The 23,978-nt window shown below is 37.2% G+C and overlaps 1 protein-coding gene across 1 annotated transcript in view; it reads left to right on the top strand.

The window, feature by feature from the left end:
* The window catches only part of ADAMTS17 (ADAM metallopeptidase with thrombospondin type 1 motif 17), a 471,203-nt gene that overhangs the window by 426,501 nt on the left and 20,724 nt on the right, over nt 1-23,978 (top strand). The window contains exons 19-20 of the mRNA XM_027852040.1: nt 1,691-1,895; nt 15,491-15,643. Of these exons, the coding sequence (XP_027707841.1) occupies nt 1,691-1,895; nt 15,491-15,643 (358 nt within the window). The remainder of the gene's footprint in view (nt 1-1,690; nt 1,896-15,490; nt 15,644-23,978) is intronic.

Below are 23,978 nucleotides of genomic sequence, written 5' to 3'. Positions count from 1 at the left end.
AATTTAAGCACAAAGTATCTGACTTATCATCCTTTGACTTCTTCAAGAGTTTTCATTTACTCAGTGCCTCATTTTTTGGCAAGGCACGTTACTAGGCATAGTTTTCCATTTTCCACAAGTGGATTAGACTTTATGTAATTTAAAGTAATTTGAAATATAAATATCTGGAGGGTTTAGCGGACTGCAAGCTCAATATAAGACATGATAGCCAAAAAAAACTAATGCTCTGGAGAGCTGTATTAAGAGAAGCAAAAAAGTACAGAATAAGGAAAGTGATAATTCTGCTATACTCTGCTCTACTAAGAACATATCTAGAGCACTGTGTTCAGTTCTGGGTGCCATTTTTTAAGGAAGGACATTGATAAGCTAAAGACCATTATGAAAAAGATCACTAGGATGGTTAAGAACCTTGCCACCACACCTCTCAAGGTTCAGTTGAAGAAACTCAAATGTTTAGCCTAGAGAAAAGAATTTTTTAAAACAATCTACTAGGGTGGAGAGGCATATAATTTCTGCTATGAAATTATTGATTTCATAGCAATCATATATTTGAAGGATTATCATATGGAGGCAGTTTTAGATATCTTCTTTTGGAAGAGGACAGAACAAGGAACACTGGGGAGAAGTTACAGAGAGGCAGTTATAAACATGCTGACTTGTACATATGTCTAGAAGTAAACTGAATTGCCTGGGCCCTCCTCACTCAAGTCTTCACACAAAAGTGAGGTGATCACTTTTCAGGTATATTGTGAAGGGCATTCCTCTGTAGGAATGGATATGACTAGAAAGCCTGTGAGGACCCTTCTAATACACATTTTGGGATCTGCAGACAAAGAAACTATGGGCAATACTGAAAAATAGAAAACCCAGGGAAGGGAAAGCACATAATGTCTGTCTATTCAAGGGCTGTCATATGAAGCAGAGAGTAAATTTATTCTGTACTGAACCAGAGGAGAGGCAATGCGGCATCCTCAAAGCCAGGAAGTTCTCGGTTCAAATTCTCCCTCTGACATCTACTGGCCATGTGACCATGATCAAGTCATTTGAAGATCAACCTATGTTATTAGTAGAGAGGATATCCACATGCATTCATGCCCTGAAATAATCCAAACACAGGTCTATTTCTTATCCCAAGTGATCCAAGACAGAAACAGGTGGAATTTATAGGACAGCGGATTTTGGCTCAATTTGAAGAAAATGTGATTATAGTTAGAGCTGTCCAAGAGTAAAATGGGTTGCCTTGCAAAGTAGGGAGTTCCTCTTCATTAGAAATATTCAAGCACATGGCCATCTGTCAAGAAGTTATGAAAGGGATTCCTGCATCAGTCAGGAGCTTTGGACGAGATGGCCTATATAAACACACTAGATTCGTTGTGTTTACCTCACCAAGTTGCATATTCCTGGTTCTCCTCTTCCACCTCCGCCCTTCCACGTCCCCTGGAATTTATAAGAGATGGTACCAAAACTTAGCTTGTGGGAATATTACGGAAGTGAGCAAATTCATAAAATTCTAGATTAAAGACCTGATAATTCATCCTCACCAGGGCCTGTGTCCTAAGAAGATTCTAAAGACTGATCTGCATTTACTATATCCACTCCCCCATGCTTCTTTCAATGCTGTTTGGAAGGACCCCAGAGCTAACGTTATAGCCTGTAATCTCTCATGTTGTTTGTCTTTTTCTCTGTGCAGGTGGATGACAGGGCATTGGAGTGCCTGCTCAGCAACCTGTGATAAAGGGATTCAGCACCGGGAGGTGACTTGTGTTTATCAATTGCAGAATGGTACCTATGTTAACACCAGAGACCTCTACTGCCTCAGCCACAAACCAACAGCAGTTCAAAGTTGTGAAGGCCGTGACTGCCTTTCCATCTGGGAGGCATCGGAATGGTCAAAGGTAGGTCCTTGCCTCCTTATTTAAAGTAACAAACCTAGCTAGCTATGTCTCATAAACAGGAGTCCTGATTGAATCAAAAATTGGGCACAAATCTGGAGAGAGCTGAATCTGGCTATTTGGCAGTCTAGCCTGTACCCACTATATAAATCCCATCACCCTTTATTTTCCCTTGTTCTTCAGTCATTTCAATTGTGTCCAACTCTTAGAGACCTCATTTGGGGTTTTCTTGGCAAAGACAATAGAGTAGTTTTGCCATTTCCTTCACCAGCTCATTTTACAGGAGAGGAAACTGAGGCAAACAGGGTTCAGTGACTACAGCTAGCACGTGTCTGTGGCTGGATTTGAACTCTGGTCTTCCCAACTCCTGGCCTGGCACTCTATCCACTATACCACCTGGCTGCCCCTGTGTCATACACAGAACCAATAAAGTAGAGATTTTCCAGACTAAATGAATAATTACTCCTTTGCCGATGGAAGAGGATCTTTAATTTAACTTTATAGACTGTTTCTTTATACAAGTCTTAAAACTTAATGCTGATTTAAATCAACTGTAATTGTGAACTATTTTCAAATGTAGTGTTCTTTATATATGCTTGCTTATATTTAGCTTAAAACAAATGGTTTTAGGAACAAGGAACTGTGTAAAGAATCTTAGGCAAGTCTTAAATGCTGAAAATTAAGCCAACTCAACTTAAAACTTTCCTCAGGGTTCATCCCTTATGACAATGCTTTAAAATCTGACATCTCTATTTATATGAAAGGAAAAAATATTCTGCATTTTCTATTACCTTCTAAGGATTACAAAACACTTCATAATTAATAGTTCCATAATTTTTGCAATATTTCTATGGTATAAGTAGATGACATCTCACTATTGAAGACAATGTGGTAAAGAACTTGAAAGACATTATCAGTTTCTTAAAGTGACTCACAACCAACCCAAGAATAGCATCCAAATCTAATGATACTCTCCAAAGTCCCATTCCTTGAGTCAGCAGAGAGGAGTGACCTCAAGATACAAATTAAAGAATCTAAGACTGAGTACCATGTACTTTCTGGGAACTCAATAAATATAGCCTAAATGTCCAGAAAACTATTCTAACTTCTATATAATAATATTAAAAGAAACTTTTTTTCCAGGATAGGTTTCTTTTTATTATTTTAAATCTACTTAATTATTCATTCTTCTCTTCCTTCATCATCTTTACTGCTGTCAAGTAGGCTTTAAAACAATCTGGTGCCCATAGTGCTGGTTCCATATTGTTATACAGTAATGATATTATTATGTATTATGCTACAGAGTTGTTTGTACATTGTCTCCCCCAGTGATTAGCACCAAGCCTGGGAAATATTAAGTGCTTAATAAATGGTTGTTGACTGATTAAAAAGGAAGGAACCTATGAATTAAAAATTTGGAGTTTTAGTCCAGCTTCTGGAACCTTGGGAAAATGACTGTAGAGTATTTGGGGCTCAGTTTCCTCATGTATAAAATGAAAGTACTGAACTGAAATAAAGGCTGTTGACCGGGGGGGTGGTGGAGAGAGGGTCTGTGAAGTTGGTTTTTAATATAATTGATTTCTGTTTAAATTTAGATATTTTGTTTTATGCATTTAAAAACATTTTTCTGAAAAGAGGTTTCATCAGTCCACTGAAAAAGTTCATGACACAGAAAGAGTTAAGAAACCCTGAAGAGGTTCTCTCAAGGCCCTTCTGGCTCAGATATCTGAGATTCTTTGTTTATTGCAAAAAGGTTCGACCCTTGCTTTTGATATCCAAGATATTAGGAAAGTTTACATTTGATTCCTGTTTTCCTTATGTATATAAACTTTCATAGAGAATCATCCTGAAAAAATTGGTTTAGGAGATTTTGCTTATGTCCTATGGTACTATTTTTATATTGCAGCAAGTTGAAGTTAGAAGGGTCAGCTTTTCAGTGTGTAAGTCAGAACTACAAATTGTATGGCTATAAAAAAAATCCTGGAAAGAGATCAATTATGTCTTAAATTTAAGCCCTGAATACTGATTCTGGAAATACCATTTTGTCATTGGTTATATTGTATTCAAAAGCCACACTTTACATTAATGATTTTGATTTTTTGGCTACAAAACAAAAAAAATAGTTGAATAAAGTGCAAACTCTACTCCTCCATCAAAAGTACTTCTTTTTTTCTTTCTCAAAAAAAGCTAAATCCAAGACAGTCTTTAGTGTGGAAAATATTTTTAAGGTTCCTTTTTGTTTTTTGCCAAACAGTTGGAATTATTTTGGATAAAAAAAGTACTCAGCCCATTTTTAATGAACGAAAGGACAGAGAAGAACTTGCAAAAGATGACCCTTTTCTGACTGTTGAGGAGATGAGTTTGAGGCTAAAGCAAAACTTTTCCGGTGTGCAATATTCTTACTCTGCTGCAATGAATATATCCCTGAGTTACCTTTTAAGTTAAAAGTAACTCATCATGATATTTTAGGAAAAGGAATAAAGTAGAACATTTGGTTCTGTTGCTTTATATGTTTGGTTTTGCAAACTCAATATCCTCCTAGAATCTAGGAGAATATTATTCTGAAATATAAGTTGTGCCATCATCAGCTAAGTTGGTAGTCCAAACAAAGTCTACTTATGTCTTTTTTTTTTTACTGAAAATCTAGCTGCTCATCATAAAAAAGCTAAATATATGCAAGCATATATAAAGAACACTACATTTGAAAATAGTTCACAATTACAGTTGATTTAAATCAGCATTTAAGTACAATTTGGTGCCTCTCTCACTAATGTTTATTTCACTCACAGTTCAGTCTAGTCCTGGTTATATAAAAGTTTGTTTGGAATTCTTTCTTCTAATTCCCCCTTCAATTTTGGACAAAAACCATAGATTTTTACTTCACAAGGTCCTTTTGCGGCCAGTGGCTTTAACTGTCTCCTACTGACAGTGTTGTGTTGGTTGGTTGGTTTTTATTAGACCTGAGCTGATGATGCTTAGCTTTCTTTCTACTTCACTTTCCCAATCTTTCTCTAAGCCCAAACAAGAAAAAAAAAGAGAGAAAAGAGACAATAATTCTTCTCTAGTGCCCTATTCATAGGGTATAAGAAAACAGAGGAAAAATAGTCAGTGTTTCTGTTTATAAGTGGCATGATGGCCTATCAGAAGAAGCCTTCTGACTTCCTCTTTATGGTATTTTTTACTTATTAAAAGCTCACAGTTAAAAAGCACTTTAAAGGTTTGCAAAGCTCTTTCCTCATAGCCCAGGGAGAGTGGTTGTAAGTACCCTCATTTCACAGCTGAAAAACTGTTCACAGTCACACAGCCCATAAATGTCAGAGTAGGGATTTATTTAATCTAACTGGTCTAAGATTCTCCTCCCTTTCCATACCTTTTGATTACACCTTCTTTAGCTAAGTCTAGGGAGAACTAGTAATTTTCATTCTGTAGTCTTTTTAACCACAAGCACGCATAACAAATCAAGCACACGCTTGACGTCTGATACAGAGTTTGTCTTTACAAGTATCTCAGCTTATTACAGAAACTTTTCTAAAAATACTGGAATGTCAGAACAAGCCATCTTTAATCAATATTGTTACCTCCTGTCACATCACTCTGTCTTAACCCTTCTCAGCCTATTTTACATCTTCACCTGTACCTCCAATCCCTCAGTACTCTCCCAGTACACCACCTTTTTCCAACTCATATTCTTCTCTTCCTAGCCTTCACCCTATAGTTAACCAGTTTAACTCTACACTGTCCTCTATTCTCAAAACACTTGCCCCCCCTTATTTGGTCAGTGTTTGCACCTTTCCAGACTGGAACCCTGGATCCCTCCAATCATCCGGCAGCTCTGCTCCTACTCACCAGCTGCTGAATAGAACTAGGGGATGTCATGTCATCAAACTGACAGGGTCCTCTACAAATTTATATTTGCTATCTCAACTGGGCACTCACCATGGCAAGGCAATTCTTTTACTACTACCTAATCAATTCTCTATCACTCACCACAGAGATTCCAAACCTTCTCTTCTCAAGCCTGCCACATCACCCCTTTCCCCACCCTCAGGACTGAGAACAACTCATTATTTAATGAGAAAATACAGACCATTCTTCATGAGCTCATTTTCTCCCCCTTTTCTACATCTCAAAATCCCTTGATAGCATTTTGATATCCCTTGATAGATATTTTCCCCTCCTTTATTTCAATCTCTGATGAAGAAATTTCCTTTGCTCTTGTTCTCTGCATTTTAACCTTGATCCTGTCCTCTCCCATCTTCTCTTGAAGGCTGCCCCCACTATGATCCCCTCTCTCTAATATTCATTCAATCTCTCCCTCTCTATTAGCTCCTTCTGTAATAACAAAACTTCTTGTATTAAAAATCCTCACTAGACCATGTAATCCCCTGAAGCTATTATCCGATGTCTTTGCTCAATATCACAACCAAACTGCTAAAAAAAGCTATCTATACTCCTTGCCTCCATTTCCTCTTCTCTTACTCACTCCTGAATTCTCTGGAATCTGACTTTTGACCTCATCATTCAATTGAATATATTCTCTTCAAAGTTACTAATGGTTTCTTAATTGCCAAATCTGATGACCTTTTCTCAGTCTTCAACATTTTTGTCCTTTCTGCAGTATTTGACACCAAATTGCCTTCTGGTCCTGGCTACTCTCCCTTTCCTGCATTTTCACGATCTCCCTCTCTCTCTCTCCGTCTCTCCATCTCTTTCTCTCATTCTCTCTCTTTTTCTTTTACTTTTTCTCATTCTCTGTCTCTGTCTCTCTCTGTCTCTGTCTCTCTCTCTCTCTCTCCTCCCACATCTCTGACCACTTCTCAGTCTCTTGCTGGTTCACCATTTGTATCACGCCCCCTAACTGTGAATGTACCCCAAGGCTCAGTCCTGTACCCTCTTCTCTTCACTTAGTGATTTCACTAGCTCCCATGACTCTAATCATCACTATATAAATGACTGATATGTGGAAACAGATATAGATACAGATCCCTAGTATTTCTCCTAAACAGCTGTGTAGCTCTAACTGCCTATTAGACATTCTAAACAACATCCCATAGGCATCTCAAACTCACCATGTTCAAATTAGAACTCATTATCTCTCCCCTCAAACCCAGCCTTCTACCAAACTTCCCTATTTTTATTTCTGTTCTTTGCCCAACCATCCCTCTTATTAAACTTGAAATCTCAGTATTATTCCATAACCTCTACCAGGGGTGGGGAACCTGCAGCCTCAAGGCCACATGTGGCCTTCTGGGTCCTTGGGTGTGGCCTTTTGACTGAATCCAAGTTTTAAAGAACAAATCCTTTTATTAAGGGGATTTGTTCTGTGAAGTTTGGGTTCAGTCAAAGGGCTGCATTTGAGGACCTAGAGGGCCACATGTGGCCTCAAGGTCATAGGTTCCCCACACCTGCTCTACTCTTTTCCTCACATATCCAATAGGTTGCTAAGTCTTGTCATTTTTACATCCACAGCAACTCTCTGTGGCTACTACCATAATCCAAGTCCTCATTATCTCTTGTCTGAACTACAACTGTCTCTTGATTGATCTCCTTGCTTCAAAGCTCACCCCACTCCAATCCATCCTGCTTCTAGTTGCTAAAGTGAAGATCTGATTACGTCCCTGCCTATTTAATAAACTCTAATGGATCCCTATTGCCTTTAAGGATCAACTATAAATACCTTTGTTTAGCTTTTAAAGCCCTCCCAACCTGACAACCATCTTATAATAGAACTCCCTTTCTTGTGCTCTGTGGCTGAGACATATATAATCTTCATGCTGTTCCCCACACATGACATGCCATCTCTTTCCTCTCTGCCTTATACCTCAAATGTATTCCTATCTCCTCTGTGCTTCTTAGAATCTTTTTTTCCTGCAAAAGTCACTTCAAAGACCTTCTACATAAAATCTTTATATAAATAAAGAAGGTCTCATTGCTGGTACCCTACCCAACAAAACAATATATATTTATTTTGTACACATTTTGGATATGACATGCTTATAGATGTTGTTTCCATGGCCCTACCTAATAGAATATAAGCTCTGAAAAGGAAAACAACTGTTTCGCTTTTAATTCTGCATCCCATCAACTACCACAGTGTATAGCACTCTCTGTCTTAACCCTTCTCAGCCTATTTTTCATCTTCACCTGTACCTCCAGTCCCTCAGTACTCTCCCAGTACATCACCTTTCTCTGTTTTGAAAGTCCAGTTATTTCTTCTGACTAAATTAAACAGAAGAAACAACTGAATTTTCAAAACAGAGGCAGAAGATGATTTCTCCAGAAAACAATTTTTAAAAGCCCAAATAAGTCTGCAGGTAAAATTTTGATTACAAAAAAGTTCCTACTTCCTATGGAATTGTTCTATATGCCTGGAGTCTATCTTCCATATAAATTTCCCAGTAAATATAGCAGTTTTATAGATTTTTTTTCTCTTGTTTTATTTTTTCCTCAATTATTTATGTAAAAAAAATTTAATTCATTTTTGTTAAATTGTGAGTTCCAAATTCTTTCCCTTCCTCTCACTTTGAGAAGGCAAGAAATTTGGTATGAATTATACATTTGCAGTCATGCAAAACATATTTCTATATTAGCCATGTTGCAAAAGAAAACACAGACCAAAAATAAATAAATAAAAACAAAGTTAAAAAAAGGTATGCTTTGATGTGCAGACTCCATAAGTTCTTTCTCTGGAGGTGGATGGCATTTTTCATTATAAGTCTTTTGTAATTGCCTTGGATCATTGTATTGCTGAAAATAGCTAAGTCATTCACAGCTGATCCTCCTTACAATATTGCTGTTACTGTGTACAATATTCTCCTGCTCACTTCACTTTGCATCAGTTCATATAAGTCTTCCTAAGTATTTCTGAAAGCCTCCTACTCATGACTTCTTAAAACATAATAGAATTCATCATAATCATATGCCACAACTTGTTCATACATTTCCCAGTTGATGGACATCCCCTAAATTTCCAATTCTTTGCCACCACAAAAAGAGTTGCTATAAATATTTCTGTACATATAATTCCTTTTCCTTTGATCTCTTTGGGATACAGATCTAGTAATGATATTTCTGGTTCAGTGGGTATACACACTTTTATAGCCCTCTGGACATAGTTCCAAATTGCTCTCCAGAATGGTTGGATCAGTTCACAATTCCAACAGTGCATGAGTGTCCCAATTTTTCCACATACCCAACAGCATTTGTCATTTTCCTTTTCTGTCATATTAACCAATCTGATAGATGTGAGGTAGTACCTCAGAGTTGTTTTACTTTGCATTTTTCTAATCAATAGTGATTTAGAGCATTTTTGTATAACTATAGGTAAAGTTGATTTCTTTGTCTGAAAATTGCCTGGTCATATCTGTGACCCTTCATCAAATGAGGAATGAATCATATTCTTATAAATTTGACTCAGTTCTCTACATATTTGAGAAATGAGGACTTTATCAGGAAAACTTGCTGTAAAAATGTTTTCTCCAGTTTCCTGCTTTCCTTCTAATTTTGGTTTCATTGGTTTTGTTTGTGCAAAAGCTTTTTAATATAATGTAATCAAAATTAGTCATTTTACATCCCATAATTCTCTCTACCTCTTGTTTGGGCATACATTCATCCCTTATCCTTAGATGAGAGGTAAAATTTTCCATGCTTTCCTAATTTGCTTATATCACCCTTTTTGTCTAAATAACGTACCCATTTTGACCTGATCTTAGTATACAGTGTGAGATGCTGATCTATGCTTAGTTTCTGCCAAACTGCTTTCCAGTTTCCCAGCAATTTTTGTCAAATAGTGAGTTATTACCACAAAAGCTTGGATCTTTGGATTTATCAAACACTAAATTATTATAGTCATTTACTACTGTGTATTATGTATCTAATCTATTCCACTGATCCACCACACGGTTTCTTGGCCAGTATCAGATTGTTTTGATAATTACAGCTTTGTAATATGGTTTGAAATCTGCTAGGCCAACTTCCTTTACATTTTTTCATTGATTCCCTTGATATTCTTTACCTTTTGTTCTTCCAGAGGAATTTTGTTATTTTTCTAGCTCTATAAAATAAATTTTGGATAGTTTGATATGCATGGCACTGAATATGTAAATTAATTTAGTTAGAATCATCATTTTTTATTATGCCTCAGCCTACACATGAGCAATTAATATTTTTCCAATTGTTTGGATCTGACTTCATGTGAAAAGTGTTTTATAATTGTGTTCACATAACTTGGAGGTAGATTCCCAAGTATTTTATATTGTTTGCAGTTATTTTAAATGGAAGTTCTCTTTCTATCTCTTCCTGTTGGACTTTGTCAGTAATATGTAGAAATGCTGATGATTTATGAGGGTTTATTTTTTATCCTGCAACTTTACTGAAGTTGTAAATTATTTCAACTAGATTTTAGTTGATTTTCTAAGTATACTATCACTTGGATTGTAAAGAGTGATGGTTTTGTTTCCTCATTGCCAATTCCAATTCCCTCAATTTCTTTTTCCTGTCTTATTGCTATAGCTAATATTTCTAGAATAATATTGAATAATAATGGTGATTATGGGCATCCTTGCTTTATCTCTGATCTTATTGAGAAGGCTTCTAGTTTACCCCCACTATTTATCAAGCTTACTGATGGTTTTAGAAAGATACTAATTATTTTAAGGAAAGTCCCATTTACTCTATACTTTCTAGTGTTAATAGGAATGAGTGTTCAATTTTGTCAAAAGTTTTTTCTGCATTTTTTAAGATAATCACATGAGTTTTGTTTTTATTATTGATATAGTCAATTATGCTAGGTTTCCCTAATATTAACCCAGCCCTTAATTTCTGGTATAAATCCCACTGCTCATAGTGTATGATCTTGTGATATATTGCTGTAATAGCCTTGCTAATATTTTATTTAAAATGTTTCCATCAATAATTCATTAGGGAAATTGACTTATAGTTTTCTTTCTCTGTTTTTGCTCTTCCTGATTTATGCATCAGCCCCATATTTGTGTTGTAAAAAGGAATTTGATATAGAACTTCTTTTTTGACTGTTTTCTGAAATAGTTTATATAGTATTGGAATTAATTCTTCCTTAAGTTTGATAAAATTCACTTGTAAACCCATCTGGTCCTGGAGTTTTTCTTAGGGCACTCATTTATGGCTTATTCAATTTCTTTTTCTGATAGAGTTACTTAAGTAACTTATTTCCTCTTTTGTTAATCTCAGCAGTTTATATTTTTGTAAATATTCATCCATTTCCCTTAGATCAGGGATGTGAAACATGTGGCCTTGAGGCCACATGTGGCCCTCTAGGTCCTCAAGTGCAGCCCTTTTGACTGAATCCAAACTTCACAGAATAAATCCCCTTAATAAAAGGATTTGTTCTGTAAAACTTGGACTCAATCAAAAAGCTACACCCAAGGACCTAGAAGGCCACATGTGGCCACAAGGTGGCAGGTTACCCACCCCTACCTTAGATCATCAGTTTTACTAGCATGTGATTAGGCAAAATAACTCCTAAAAATTGCATTAATTTCATCTTAATTGGTGGTACATTCACCCTTTTATATTTGATGCTGGTAATTTGATTTTCTTTTTTTAAATCAAATCAATCAATGGTTTATCTATTTTATTGCTTTTTTTCCATAAAACTAGATCCTAGTTTTATTGATTAGTTCAATGATTTTTTTAACTTTCAATTTTATTAATCTCTCCTTTGATTTTCAGTATTTCTATTTTGTTGTTTAATTGGAGATTTTTTGTTTTTTTTCTGATTTTTTTAGTTACATGCCCAAGTCCTTGATCTGCTCTCTCTCCCTTTTTTTTCCCTAAGTACTGCTTTAGCTATATCTCACAAATTTTGGTTTGTTGTCTCATTTTCATTCTCTTTAATGAAATTATTGATTGTTTCTGTGATTTGTTCTTTGACCCACATATTCTTTAAGATTAGATTAGTTTCCAATTAATTTTTAATCTATGCTTCCCTGGCCCTTTATTGAATGTAATTTTTATAGCATTATGGTCTGAAAGGCGTGCACTTAATATTTCTTCTTTTTTGCCTTTGTTTAGAAGGTTTTTATGCCCTAATATGTGGTCAATTTTTGTGAGATGTCATGTACACCTCAGAAAAAGTTATACTCTTTTATATTCTCAACCAATTTGCTCCAGAGTTCTGTTATAAATAACTTTCCTAAAATTCTATTCACATCCTTAACTTCTTTCTTACTAATTTTATGGTTAGATTTATCTAGTTCTGAGAGGGGAAAGTTGAGGTCCCTCACTAGTATACTTCTATTCATTTCCTCCTGTAATTCATTTAACTTTTCCTTTAAGAATTTGGATGCTATATCATTTTGGTACCTAAATATTTAGTATTGATATTAGTTCATTGTCTTATGGTACCTTTTAGCAAAATGTAGTTTATCTACTTATCTGTTTTTATTAGGTCTATTTTTGTTTTTGCTTTATCTAAGATCATGATTGCTACTGGGTTTTTTTTTTCTTTTTTACCTCAGCATAATAGATTCTGCTCCTGCTCCTTATTTTTAGACTGTTTATCTTTCGGTTTCAAGTGTGTTTCTTATAAACAACATATTGCCGAATTCTGTTTTTTAGTCCATTCTCTTTCTGTTTTATGGATGAGTTTATCCTATTCATATTAAGAGTTATGATCACTGTGCATTTCCCTCCATCCTATTTTTTCCTAGTTCATCACTCTTCCTCTCTGTCTTTTTACCCTGTCCCTTCTGACCACTGCCTTCCTTAATTCACCCTCCCTTCTATCAGCCCCACCCCATTCTTTTTTACCTTCTCCTCCTACTTCTTTGTAGAGTAAGATAGATTTCTATACCCAACTGAGTGTGTATGTTATTCCATATATGTTGGATTTTGCCCCCAAGGTTAAGAGGGCATTGTTTGAAGCTTCAGGTTGTTCATGCAGTTGTTTACAGAGCTATTTTGGGGGGTCTGTAAGTTTTCTGTGCTTCCAAGGCAGTATGCTCTAAAGAGAGGTGTGGTCACTGTTCTCCTGGCCTGTACTCTGGTCTTTACCCAGGAAGGCACCTTGTTAGGCACAAGTGCTAGCACTCCTCTTGGCCTTGCAACTGTGACCAGGTCCCCTCCTCTCCTGCAGCTACAAGTACTAGTGCTCCTTTTTGTGTTGAAACTGAAACCTGGGTCCCTGCTCCCCTGTGAACAACCACAAGCACTCTTCTCTGTCCTAGTACTTTGAAGTAGAACTCCATACTGGCAATGAAACAGGGTCCTGAAGCCAGGACCAACAAAGGGTCCCTTGTAATCTCTTTTTGACCAGTTGTCTACCCCCCTTGCCGTATGTGGGCTAACTCCCAAAGTTGTTGCCGCTGCTGATGCAGCCACCTCCAAGTTGCTGGCATTGTTGCAACAAGGTTTGTGCTGTGTTCCAGGCCCAATCATCACCCCAGTGTGAGAGACTTTTCCTTATGACCCCCTAAGTTATCTTGGGCTGGGAAATTGTTTCACCCTGACTTTTTGTTGGTTCAACTGCTCCAGAATTTGATTTGAGGAGTTAATTTAAAGTTGTTTGGAGGGGGATGTGGGAGAATACAGGTGAATTCCCGCCTTTACTCTATCATCTTGACTCCACCTCCTGTATAGATGTTTTTTTTTCAAAAACACTCACTACAGTTAAAGAAAATTAATATGAGTCCCCAGTATGTTTGAGTAAATTAGTCAAGGTTAGAAAATGGAATAAAAATTCCATTTTAGTTCCATTCTGAGCTAATATGGCACATAAAAATTCTCTACATTATCTGATAGAACTTTGGGGAGTATGAAAAAATTCCTCCCAGAATCCTCTGAGATCTTCTAAGATGTGATTATTCTATAAAGGCCTACATGGAAGAATCTAGCCTCTTGACCCATGAAGGGAGTCTGATCGATTATATCCAGGAATTATATGTTTCTGTTAAATACAGAAGCATGACTTCCTTGAGGAGCTCACAGTAATCATCAACACACAGCAAATCAAATGGAAATCTTCCCAGTTTTGCTAGACCATGTTTCCTGTTAGGTATTTAAAAGCATCTCTGTTTGCTTGCCAACTCATAAACACTTGTCAGTCATGTTCTTAACAAGGTTACCAGGTCAGAACTGTCTGGGTTTATTTTTTAAGGTAGTTAAACAAGCAGGCAGAGACTTGTCCAGTTAGTGTGTCATGTCTCATCCTAGTATCATTTTTGTCCCTCCCCACCCCCACTCTAATGGAATGCTTTCTGACAATAGGCTCAGAAAACACCATAGAATATCTTCACTTTTTATAAAGTATCACACTGTCAGTTTTTCTTTTGCCATTTTAAGGTGAGAACTTGACACTAGAGGTATTAAATCTTGTAATCTGATAGTTTATGTATCGTTCAAATTCTACTCCAACCTCACCTAACCTCTTTGTTAAGAAATGTCTCTATAAACCCATAAGTGAACAATATACTAGACAGAAAAAAATTTACCCTGGAGCTTCATTGCAATGCTGTCCTTGGGATTCATGTTAAAACCACCACCCAATAATGATAATTTTACTATTTTTCAATGACTAATTTACAAAGGGTCCAAGACAGGCCCACTTTATGCTGTATTCCATCTTACTGAGAATAGTTTTATATAACATTGGGTCACGTGGCCTCTCTTCTGTTTCCATCTTTAAGAAACCATCTGGGTTTCACCGAAAAAATATATTTGGTTCTGAGCTGTTAGTATTCTTAAAAGTGGTATACTTTCTCAGGGGAAACTAGCCTTAGAATTCCTAAACTAATGTGTCTTTGCTGAGGTTCCATATAGATCCCAAGTTAACTGACTTGATATGGGAAATAACAGCTAATCAGTGTTCAAACCTTTCCTAATGTTTCCTATATATCTTGCATATCAATTACCTTTAAATGTGATAGTTGCATGAGATAGAGTTGATGAAGTCCCACAAAGAGTCTATAAAAAATGGATTATATGATCCCTGGAAGTTTCTTTCAGTCCCAACACAATATATTTCTAGGATTCTGTACTAACCTATATACTACCAGCACCCCATATTTCTTCCTAGTACCTGCTGCTTGCCTGATGACCATTTCACTGCTTATTAATTCTTATATCATGAAAGAGAAGGAAAAGGAGTTCAAACCAATCATTTTCTCTGCCCTTTACTAACTTTTACAACAAATATTCAACAAGGAGTTACAAAGTTGAAAGACAAGGAGTAAAGGATATTTAGAATTATCTTAAATTCTCAAATACTCACATTCTGCAAGTCCCCTCTCCTTAAGTCTTCTTGATAATGGGAAAAAAAAAATACTCAGCTAATTTCCAAACAAACTTTTTCCTCAGTCATTATATACACCCTCTTTTCCCAACATATCTTTTCACCAGAGTGGCTCCCAAGCATCAGAATTGAACAGTTTGGATTGAATCTGTTTTCGTTATTTTCTAGTAAAAGTTCTAATGAGCTGAATGAATCAAGAAAGAAATGCTAAAGGGAGAGGATAATGTACAGACTGAAAAATGTGTCCTTGAACAACTGAGAGTTGACTGTGCTGGGTATTTGCAGAGACAATGTAGATGATAATGATGATCATCCAAATGGTGTTTTTCAGTGTTCTGCTGACTGTGGAGTAGGAACACAGAGGAGAACAGTGACATGCACCAACTCCCAAGGAAAATGCGATCGAACCACCAGGCCAAAAGCAGAGGAGGAGTGTGAAGACTACACAGGCTGCTATGAGTGGAAAACAGGGGACTGGTCTAAGGTAACATAAGCCATGTTTGCAATCCAATCCCTCTACAGCAGCATGAGGGAATTGGAGGTCAAGAACTCAGCTTGTTTAATGGGCCCCTAATTTCATGAAGCAATTCCATTGAACCAGTACAATGCATTTCTTTCCAAACTTAGCACCTGCCATTGACCCTACCACTACTACAGTACATTGCTTGCCTCTCCCACAGAACTGTGCTTAACAACATCTCCCTAAATGAATTTCACTTTATGTGAATTAGAAAGGAAACTTAATACAACCCAAAACATGAAGTTGGATATTTGAGAATGCCAATTTGGCCATCCCATGCACAATAGCGGCTATAAGCCATGATGCATACAGAGGTGGGCTTAAATTTCTAAGCCATCACGAGAGCCTAATAAATGTGTGTGAAAATTGGCTGAGTTAGACATGTAAGGAAATCTTTAGGACATGAATCAAACCTCTTCACTGCTTAGAACACTACAGGTCAATGCCAAGAAAATGGAAGGAGGGAGGGGAGTAGTTGAAGTTGTGATGATGAGAGTGGGGTTATGGGGAGGGAAGAAATGCTATTATAAAATAGGAGCCATATAATCCTTTTTCCTTCCAAGGTAGAACAGTCATAGGCCTCTGTGGGAAAGAAGGGATTTCATCATTCTTGTTATCAGATGTGACATTAATTCATATCATGAAACCAGAAGGAAGGCATGTACAGCTTGTAAGAACAACCCAGTGTAGTGGTTAGTTTTCCCAAAATCAGAAGTCACAAAATGAGAATGGATTTTGTTTACTTGCTACTATCACCAGCAGTACCATCCTTTGTTATAGAAAAAGGAGGATAATAAGTGTTAGAAGTGTTTTGTGTGTTGGAAAGTAGGGAGTAAGAAAAAAAAGAGATCTTGGTCTCAGTCAAGACAAGATCTTTTCTGAAACCCTTAGACTGTTCAGTTTAATAACTATGCCCATAATTTCACAAGATCAGGCCTATTTGATCACTTTTATTTATCAAAATACATATGTCCAATAGCAGCCAAAGCATATAGACTCATTTTGTTTCATTTCACTCAACATAAAAAGATTTCCATTTTTCTGCTTGTGTTTTGTTCATCCTTACTAAAATGTAGCTTTCATTTAACACTACACTAATAAGACAAAAATTACACCATTAACAATAGCAATTCCATTTCACTGATTATTGCAGAAGTAATTCTGAGCAAAGTAATCCTAACCCATTGGAAAAGTAGTGAAAAAAAATTTCTTGAGTAGTTAAGACCTATTTATGATTTAAATTAAGTTTAGCATGTACTTAATTACAAAAAAAATTAGTTTTAATATTAATTATAGTTATATTATGAACAAAAACTTCATTCTTAGGTCTCACTCAAGAAAAATATATTTTATGAATAACAAATATTCTTACCACATAACACGCAAAGTGATATAGTAAGAAGAACACTGGACTAGCAAAGAGAAAATGGGTCTAGTCCTGCTCCTATTACTTGTTACCTGTAAGACTTCAGACAAGTCTCTGAGCCTCATTTGACTCATCTGTAAAAAAACTACAATGGATGATAACTTTTACCCATTCACAAGGTCATTTTGAGATCCCTCAGAAAGCTTATAATCTAATGTAAGGGAAAGGGGGAGACATACAAGTTAGAATATGATAAAAAACAGAAATTATAACAAGAAGGAACCTTAGGGATAATCTGACCTAAATGCCTCATTTACAAAATGAGAAAACTGAGGCTCAAAATGGAAAAACAAAATTATTTTCTCAATGTCACATGTATACTTAGTAGCAGAGTCAATATCCAAATCCAAATCTTCTAAATAAAACCATTGTTCTTTCCATTATACCACACTTCAGTGTTATAAGATCAGATGAGGGAGAAGAGTCTATCTGAGTAGTGAACAAAATGTTAACTAGTGGGATTGGTAGGAAAGGACTATAGTATTATCACTGGCTATATGACCCTGGGCAAGTCACTTAACCCTGTTTGTCTCAGTTTCCTCATCTGTAAAATGAGCTGGAGAAAGAAATGGCAAACCACTCCAGAATCTTTGTCCCCCCCCAAAAAAATAGGGTCACAAAGAGTAAATGACCTAAAAACCATACCATTTTACCTTTTACACTGTTGACTTTGTGGTGGCAGAAAAGACTAACATTTCTCAGGAATATTTTCATCCAAATGCGTTTAATCTTATCAGTAGAGCTGTGCCAGCCTATAAACAAAGCTTCCTTGTACCCAAGAATCTCATCATGTACTCCAAACCAACTTGATACAGACCCATAATATGACTTTGCCAAATTCAGCTAAAGTTATCATTACTGATTATAATCTAGTAAAAACTGGAGTATTTTCTTTACCCATTTAGATTTTAATTAGGTAAAAAAAATTGTGATTATCTTCCCTTAGCATATGTGTCTAAAGCTGGTGATACTGATGTAAGAAAGTGCATTAGGAGACACCCACATGGAGTATGTATATATTTATTTAGAGCCAAGAATTTATATCATAGAATTTTTTAAAGCATTCGTCATTACATGACTGCACTTCCCAGAGATACGGCCAAAACAAACCTAATGGGTGAAATAACGTCTTTTAGAATCTTACTATTTTCCAAGTATGAATTTTAATAGAACAGCATGTACTGATCAGGCACAAGAAAGGAAGAAGTCAATTTACCTATTATAAATGTTCAACATTGAATATTGCCCAGTAAGATTCTAAATTGATTAATAAGGAGTTTGGTCACCAAATAAATGGAAATGAGAAGAGTTGATGACAAGCTGATGATATAACTCCAAGTCTGACTTTAGCCTCCTCAGCTCTTGTTGGTAATAGACATGGAGAGGAAGGATAGTGTCATCATGTCTGGCCAACATCCTCTCTGCTACAATACCCTATAGCCAGGCCAGCGGCCATGAGACCAAAAGAGATCCCCAATTGCCATTATAATCACTTGGGACAAGAGAGAAGAGCGTCAAGGAAATGAAAAAAATGTCAAATTCAAGATTACATAAAGGATGTTACAAGAAAACTGAACTGTCCAGTTTTCTTCTCTGTGACTTGGTTTATTCAGCTATAAAATTGCCACAGTACGCTCTGCTCCCTAACTTACTGAGGACAAGGTATAATGATAGTGTAATAGAATAAGTAGTTATAGAGATAGAGGTCTTGGGTTTGTGCACACATCCATATATGATTTATGTGTATATGTATACATATATATTAATATCTATAGATATATAGGTGAAATAAAAGGCCTAATTCTACTAAAAGCAAATCCACATATAGAATAAATCCTGTAAGGAGTTATAAATTAGTAGTAGTCATCAACTTTCTCACATCAATGGACCATCATTTCCTCTTAAGAAGGATATGGGTCTCTACTTTGAGCATTAAAAGGCTTTATCCAGCCAATCAACAAACATTTATTAAGCATATACTGTGTGCCAGGGACTGTGCTAAATACTGGGGATACAAAGAAAGGCAAGAAAATAGTCCTTGTCCTCAAGGAACTTACATGCTAATTGGGAAGGCATAACAGCTGATCATCTCACTTGTATACCTCTCACTGACTATCAGCACCCCAGAAACAATTTCATACTACAAAATGTTTTGCTGGAGTATGTCATTACATATTGCAATGATGTATTTAAAAACTGACCACCAATAAATGTAAAGTATTAAAATGTCATTTGTATTATTATTACTCATTCAAAAGGCATTTATTAAGTGCTTACCATGCAGGCAAAAATAGCCACTGCCCTCAAGGAACTTCTATTTGAATGGGAGAGATCACATGTAAATTACTAGGATACACACATATATGGAGAAAGAGACAATGCAAATTAATCTTAGAGAAGAAAGTACTAGCAGTGGGGACTAGAAAAGGCCTCCTTTGCCAGTGGAAAGCAGAAAGTGGGAATTCAACTGAGTCTTTTTTTTTATTTTTGCTTCTTGGCGAGGCAATTGGGGTTAAGTGACTTGCCTAAGGTCACACAGCTAGTAAGTGTCAAGTGTCTGAGGCTGTATGTGAACTCAGGTCCTCCTGACTCCAAGGCCAGAGCTCTATCCACTGCACCACCTAGCTGCCCCTTCAGCTGAGTCTTAAAGCCAAGGAAAGACAGAAGAGGAAATAAGGAGGAAGAGGAGCATTCCAAGTATGGGGAACAACCAGTGAAAAGGCAAGGGATTCAGGGGTGAGGAACCTGCAGCTTCGAGACCACATGTGGCCCTCGAGGTCCTCAACTGCAGCCCTTTGACTGAATCCAAATTTCACAGAACAAATCCCCTTAATAAAAGGATTTGTTCTATAAAACTTGTAAAACCTAATCATTAGTAGAGGTATCATATGCAAGGAACAGTATAAAGGTAGGCTAACATGTATCTGGACCATAGAATGCATGAAGGGGAGTAACATTACTAAGAAGTTTCAAAGGTATCTGGGGTGTGAAGAGCTTTACATGTCAAACAGTAACGTTGTATTTCACCTTGGAGATAATTGGGAGCTGCTAGAGTGACATGGTTGACATATTCTTTAGATAAGCTACAGCCAAAGTCAGTCAATAAATATTAAGCACCTACTTATTGTATGTCAGGCACTCTGCTCTATGCTGAGAATTCAAAGCAAGGCAAAGACAGCCCCTGCTCTCAAGAAGCTAAGGTCTAATAAGGGAGATGACATGCAAACAATTATGTGTGAACAAGGCCTATACAGGATAAATTGAAAATAATCAACAGCGGAAAGGCAGTAGAATTTAAGAGGAATCAGGAAAGGCTTCCTATCAAAGGTGAGATTTTACCTTGGAATTGAAGGAAGCTTTGAGGCAGAGATAAGGAGGGGGAGAGCATTCCAGGCATGGGAGATAACCAGTGAAAATGCCTGGCATCCAACAATGCAATGCCTTGTTTGAGGGTAAGCAAGAAAGCCAGTGTCATTGAGTAACAAAGTACCTACTAGGGTGCAAGGTGTGGGAAACGGGGTGGGAGCAATATGAAGGGCTTTGAATGCCAAACAGAGGATTTTGTATTTTATCCTGGAGATGATAAGGAGCTACTGAAGCTTATTGGAGAGGGGTGGGGTCCACATGGTCAGACGTGCTTTAGGAATATCACTTTGACAGCTGAGTGGATGATGAACTAGAGTGCAGAGAGACTTCCAGACCGATCAGTGTGCTTTTGCAGTAGTCTAGGCATAAAGTGATTAGGGGACTGCACCAGGGTAGTAGCAGTGTCAGAGGAGAAAGGAGGTATTTGCAAGACATGTTAGAAAGGTAAAATTGACAGGCCTTGGCAACAGATTGGATATGGCTGGGGTGGAAGTGGAGTGAAGATAAGAGTAAGAAATCAAGTATGGCATCTGAGTTGTGAGCTTGATTGACTGGGAAGATGGTGGTACCTTCAACAGTAATAGGATGGTTAGGAAGGAGGAGGGCTTGGGGGTGGGGCAGAGATAATGAGTTTAGTTTTGAACATGTTGAGTTTAAGATGTCTATGGGACATCCAGTTTGTAGAGAATAGATTCATGGAAATCGATTAGAAGGTTATTGCAGTAGTCCAGGCAAGAAGCGATGGCAGTCTGGATGAAGGAGATGGCAGTGTGAGTAGAGAAAGGACCTGAGAGATGTTGTAAAGGTAGAAACAAGACTTGGTAATGGTTTGGATATGAGGGGTGAGGAATCAAGTCTGAAACCATGATAGTGACCTTGGTGACTAGTGAGATGGCAATTACCTTGACAGTAATAGGTAGGTCTGGAAGAGAGAAAGAAAGATGATTTTCATTATGGACATGTTGAGTTTGAAACGCCTACAGGAAGTCTAATTCAAAATGAACAATGCGCAGCTGGTGATGTGAGACTAGAGCTCAGGAGAGACATTAAGATTAGACAGATCTATGCATTACTTGCATAGAGACAACTGAACCCATGGGAGCTGGTGAACTGACCAAGTAAGAGAGTATAGAAAGAAAAGAGAAAGGCACAGAGATTTCAGAGATATAATAAATGTGACATGAAGTTCCAGGAAAGGAAGGAAGAGTCAAACGTCACATTTCGAGACCTCAGTTTCCTCAACTGTGAAATTAGAGTTGTATTAGAGATGCTCTAAAGCTCCTTCCACTTCTTAATCACAGGTTGAACAAAATCCCACTGCTAAGTGGCAATGCCAGAGGCAGAGTTTCTGGTATATGGTAGAGTGCCACACTCTATCTCTACAGCAGTGGTTTTCCAAATGAATGCTATGAAATAACTTCAAGGGGGCAATTTCTTGGCATTCTCACCCTCCTTTACCCCCATGATGGGGGAAAATATACTGTAGTAAACATACTCTGCCCTCAGAGACAGTGCTATAAGGCCTCCATACATCCACACACACACTTCATTTTGTGGAGAAAAGAGTGAGTTGCACATGATGAAGAGGTGTGAATAGGTTATGATTAGATAGAGCATTTATTAAGCACTTACTATGTGCCAGACATTGTGCTAAGTTCTGGGAATACAAAAAGAAGGAAGCAAGATAAGCCTTGCCCTCCAGAAGTTGACATCGTAATAAGGGAAGACAACAGGTAAAGGGAAACTTGGGGGTTGGGCGCAGGAAGGGATGGATACTATATGGCATGGTTTGGACTTCCTTTCCCTCTTCCAAACTTCACTGTTTCCATTAAGGGCACCACCATCCTTCGTCTCCCAAATTCATAACCTCTTCCTTATCCTGGACTCCTCACTCGGCTAAAACTGCTCTCTCTTCAAAGTCACCAAGGATCTCTCTCAATTGCCAATCTGATAGCCTTTTCTCAGACCACGTTCTTCTTAGCAACATTTAACACTGTGGACTTCCCCCTCCTCCTGGATACTTAAGTTTTTGTTTGGTTGTTTGTTAGATTGTTTGATTTTGCTTTTGGATTTACTTAATGTTTTTTATTTCTGTCTTGTAAATTGTATCTTTGCTAACAACTTAGGGATCAAGAGGCTTTTGAAAAATTTTTCTGTTTCCTCTCCTGTGGATTCTCATCCCTCCTCGCAATCCCTGCCCATCTCTGCCTTTTGAAGTCAATAAACATTTAGTTCCTGGAAGAAAAATAGACAGAAGACTGGGGAATATCCAAAAATTACTATTTCTAAAGGAAGCTCTTCTTCAATGAGCTTCACTTAGCCAAGGGAAAAAATAGTAGGACCGGGAATTCTAAGTTTCATCTAATGCATGATATCCAAGCAAACCATTTCATTGGACTGCATGATATTTTGTGGAAAGATGTGAATGCCAAGCTCGATCATGTTCACATTTTTCACTTGTTATGTTATGAGACAGAGATCTTGAAACACTACTTTTAGCCTGGGATACTCAAAATGGCGCAGCATGGAGCTGACATATCTTTTCCCTGTAGAAGAATGAAACTGTCGTAAGAGGTGGGGAGAACATGCCCTGTGACAATCACAGCTGGATCATCCCACTTTGAGCTTCAGACACCTGGCTAAAGCGCACAGCTAGAAAAATATAAAGTCCTACTCAATGACTGAAGCAAAGCCCTACTAAGAAAAAAAACGACTTGGCCAAATATAAGGTTCAGGCATCCTGTGGCTGCCAAGTGTATCTTTCTCTATCGTGAGCATTTGAAAAATTATCTACAGCCACCTGTCTGTCCTCCATGGGCATCAGCTACTGCCAAGTTCTTCACAATCATTTTCTTAGCCTATGAAATACTAGATCCAGGTATTCATCCCAGTGGGAAACTTAAGATGGAAAGGAAAAAATGTCTAATTTTCTATTTGAATCGCATTATGTCAGTTTCAAACTTTGAAATGTTTTATATTCAAAACCAATGATCATTAATCTCTTTTTGAGGTAGTAAGATCTCTCTAACTGAAAAAAAGAATTGCTCTGGAGGGATTACAATGAAAATGAAATGACTTTTTATTTTTTTAACTATTTATTTATTTATTTTTAGTTTTCAACATTCACTTCCATAAGATTTTGAGTTTTAAATTTTCTCCCCCTGCCTCTCCCCCCCCCCCCGAGACAGCATGCAGTCTGATATAGGCTCTACTTATACATTCACAGTAAGCATACTTTCACATTAGTCATGATGTAAAGAAAAATTAGAACCAATGGGAGGAACCACAAGAAAAAGGAAAACAAAACAACAAAAGAAAAGGAGATCAAGTAGTGTGCTTCCATCTGCATCTGCATTCAGACTCCATAGTTCTTTCTCTTGATGTGGATAGCATCTTCCATCATGAGTCTTTTGGAGTTGTCTTAGATCCTTGCATTGCTGAGAAGAGCCAAGTCAGTCATCACACAATGTGGCTACTACTGTGTACAATGTTCTCCTGGTTCTGCTC

This window comes from Vombatus ursinus, unplaced genomic scaffold (genome assembly GCF_900497805.2).
Source record: "Vombatus ursinus unplaced genomic scaffold, bare-nosed wombat genome assembly UNPS02009205.1, whole genome shotgun sequence".
NCBI lineage: Eukaryota > Metazoa > Chordata > Mammalia > Diprotodontia > Vombatidae > Vombatus > Vombatus ursinus.
The sequence above is the reverse complement of the archived record's forward strand: the minus strand, read 5'-3'. Positions and strand labels throughout refer to the sequence as shown.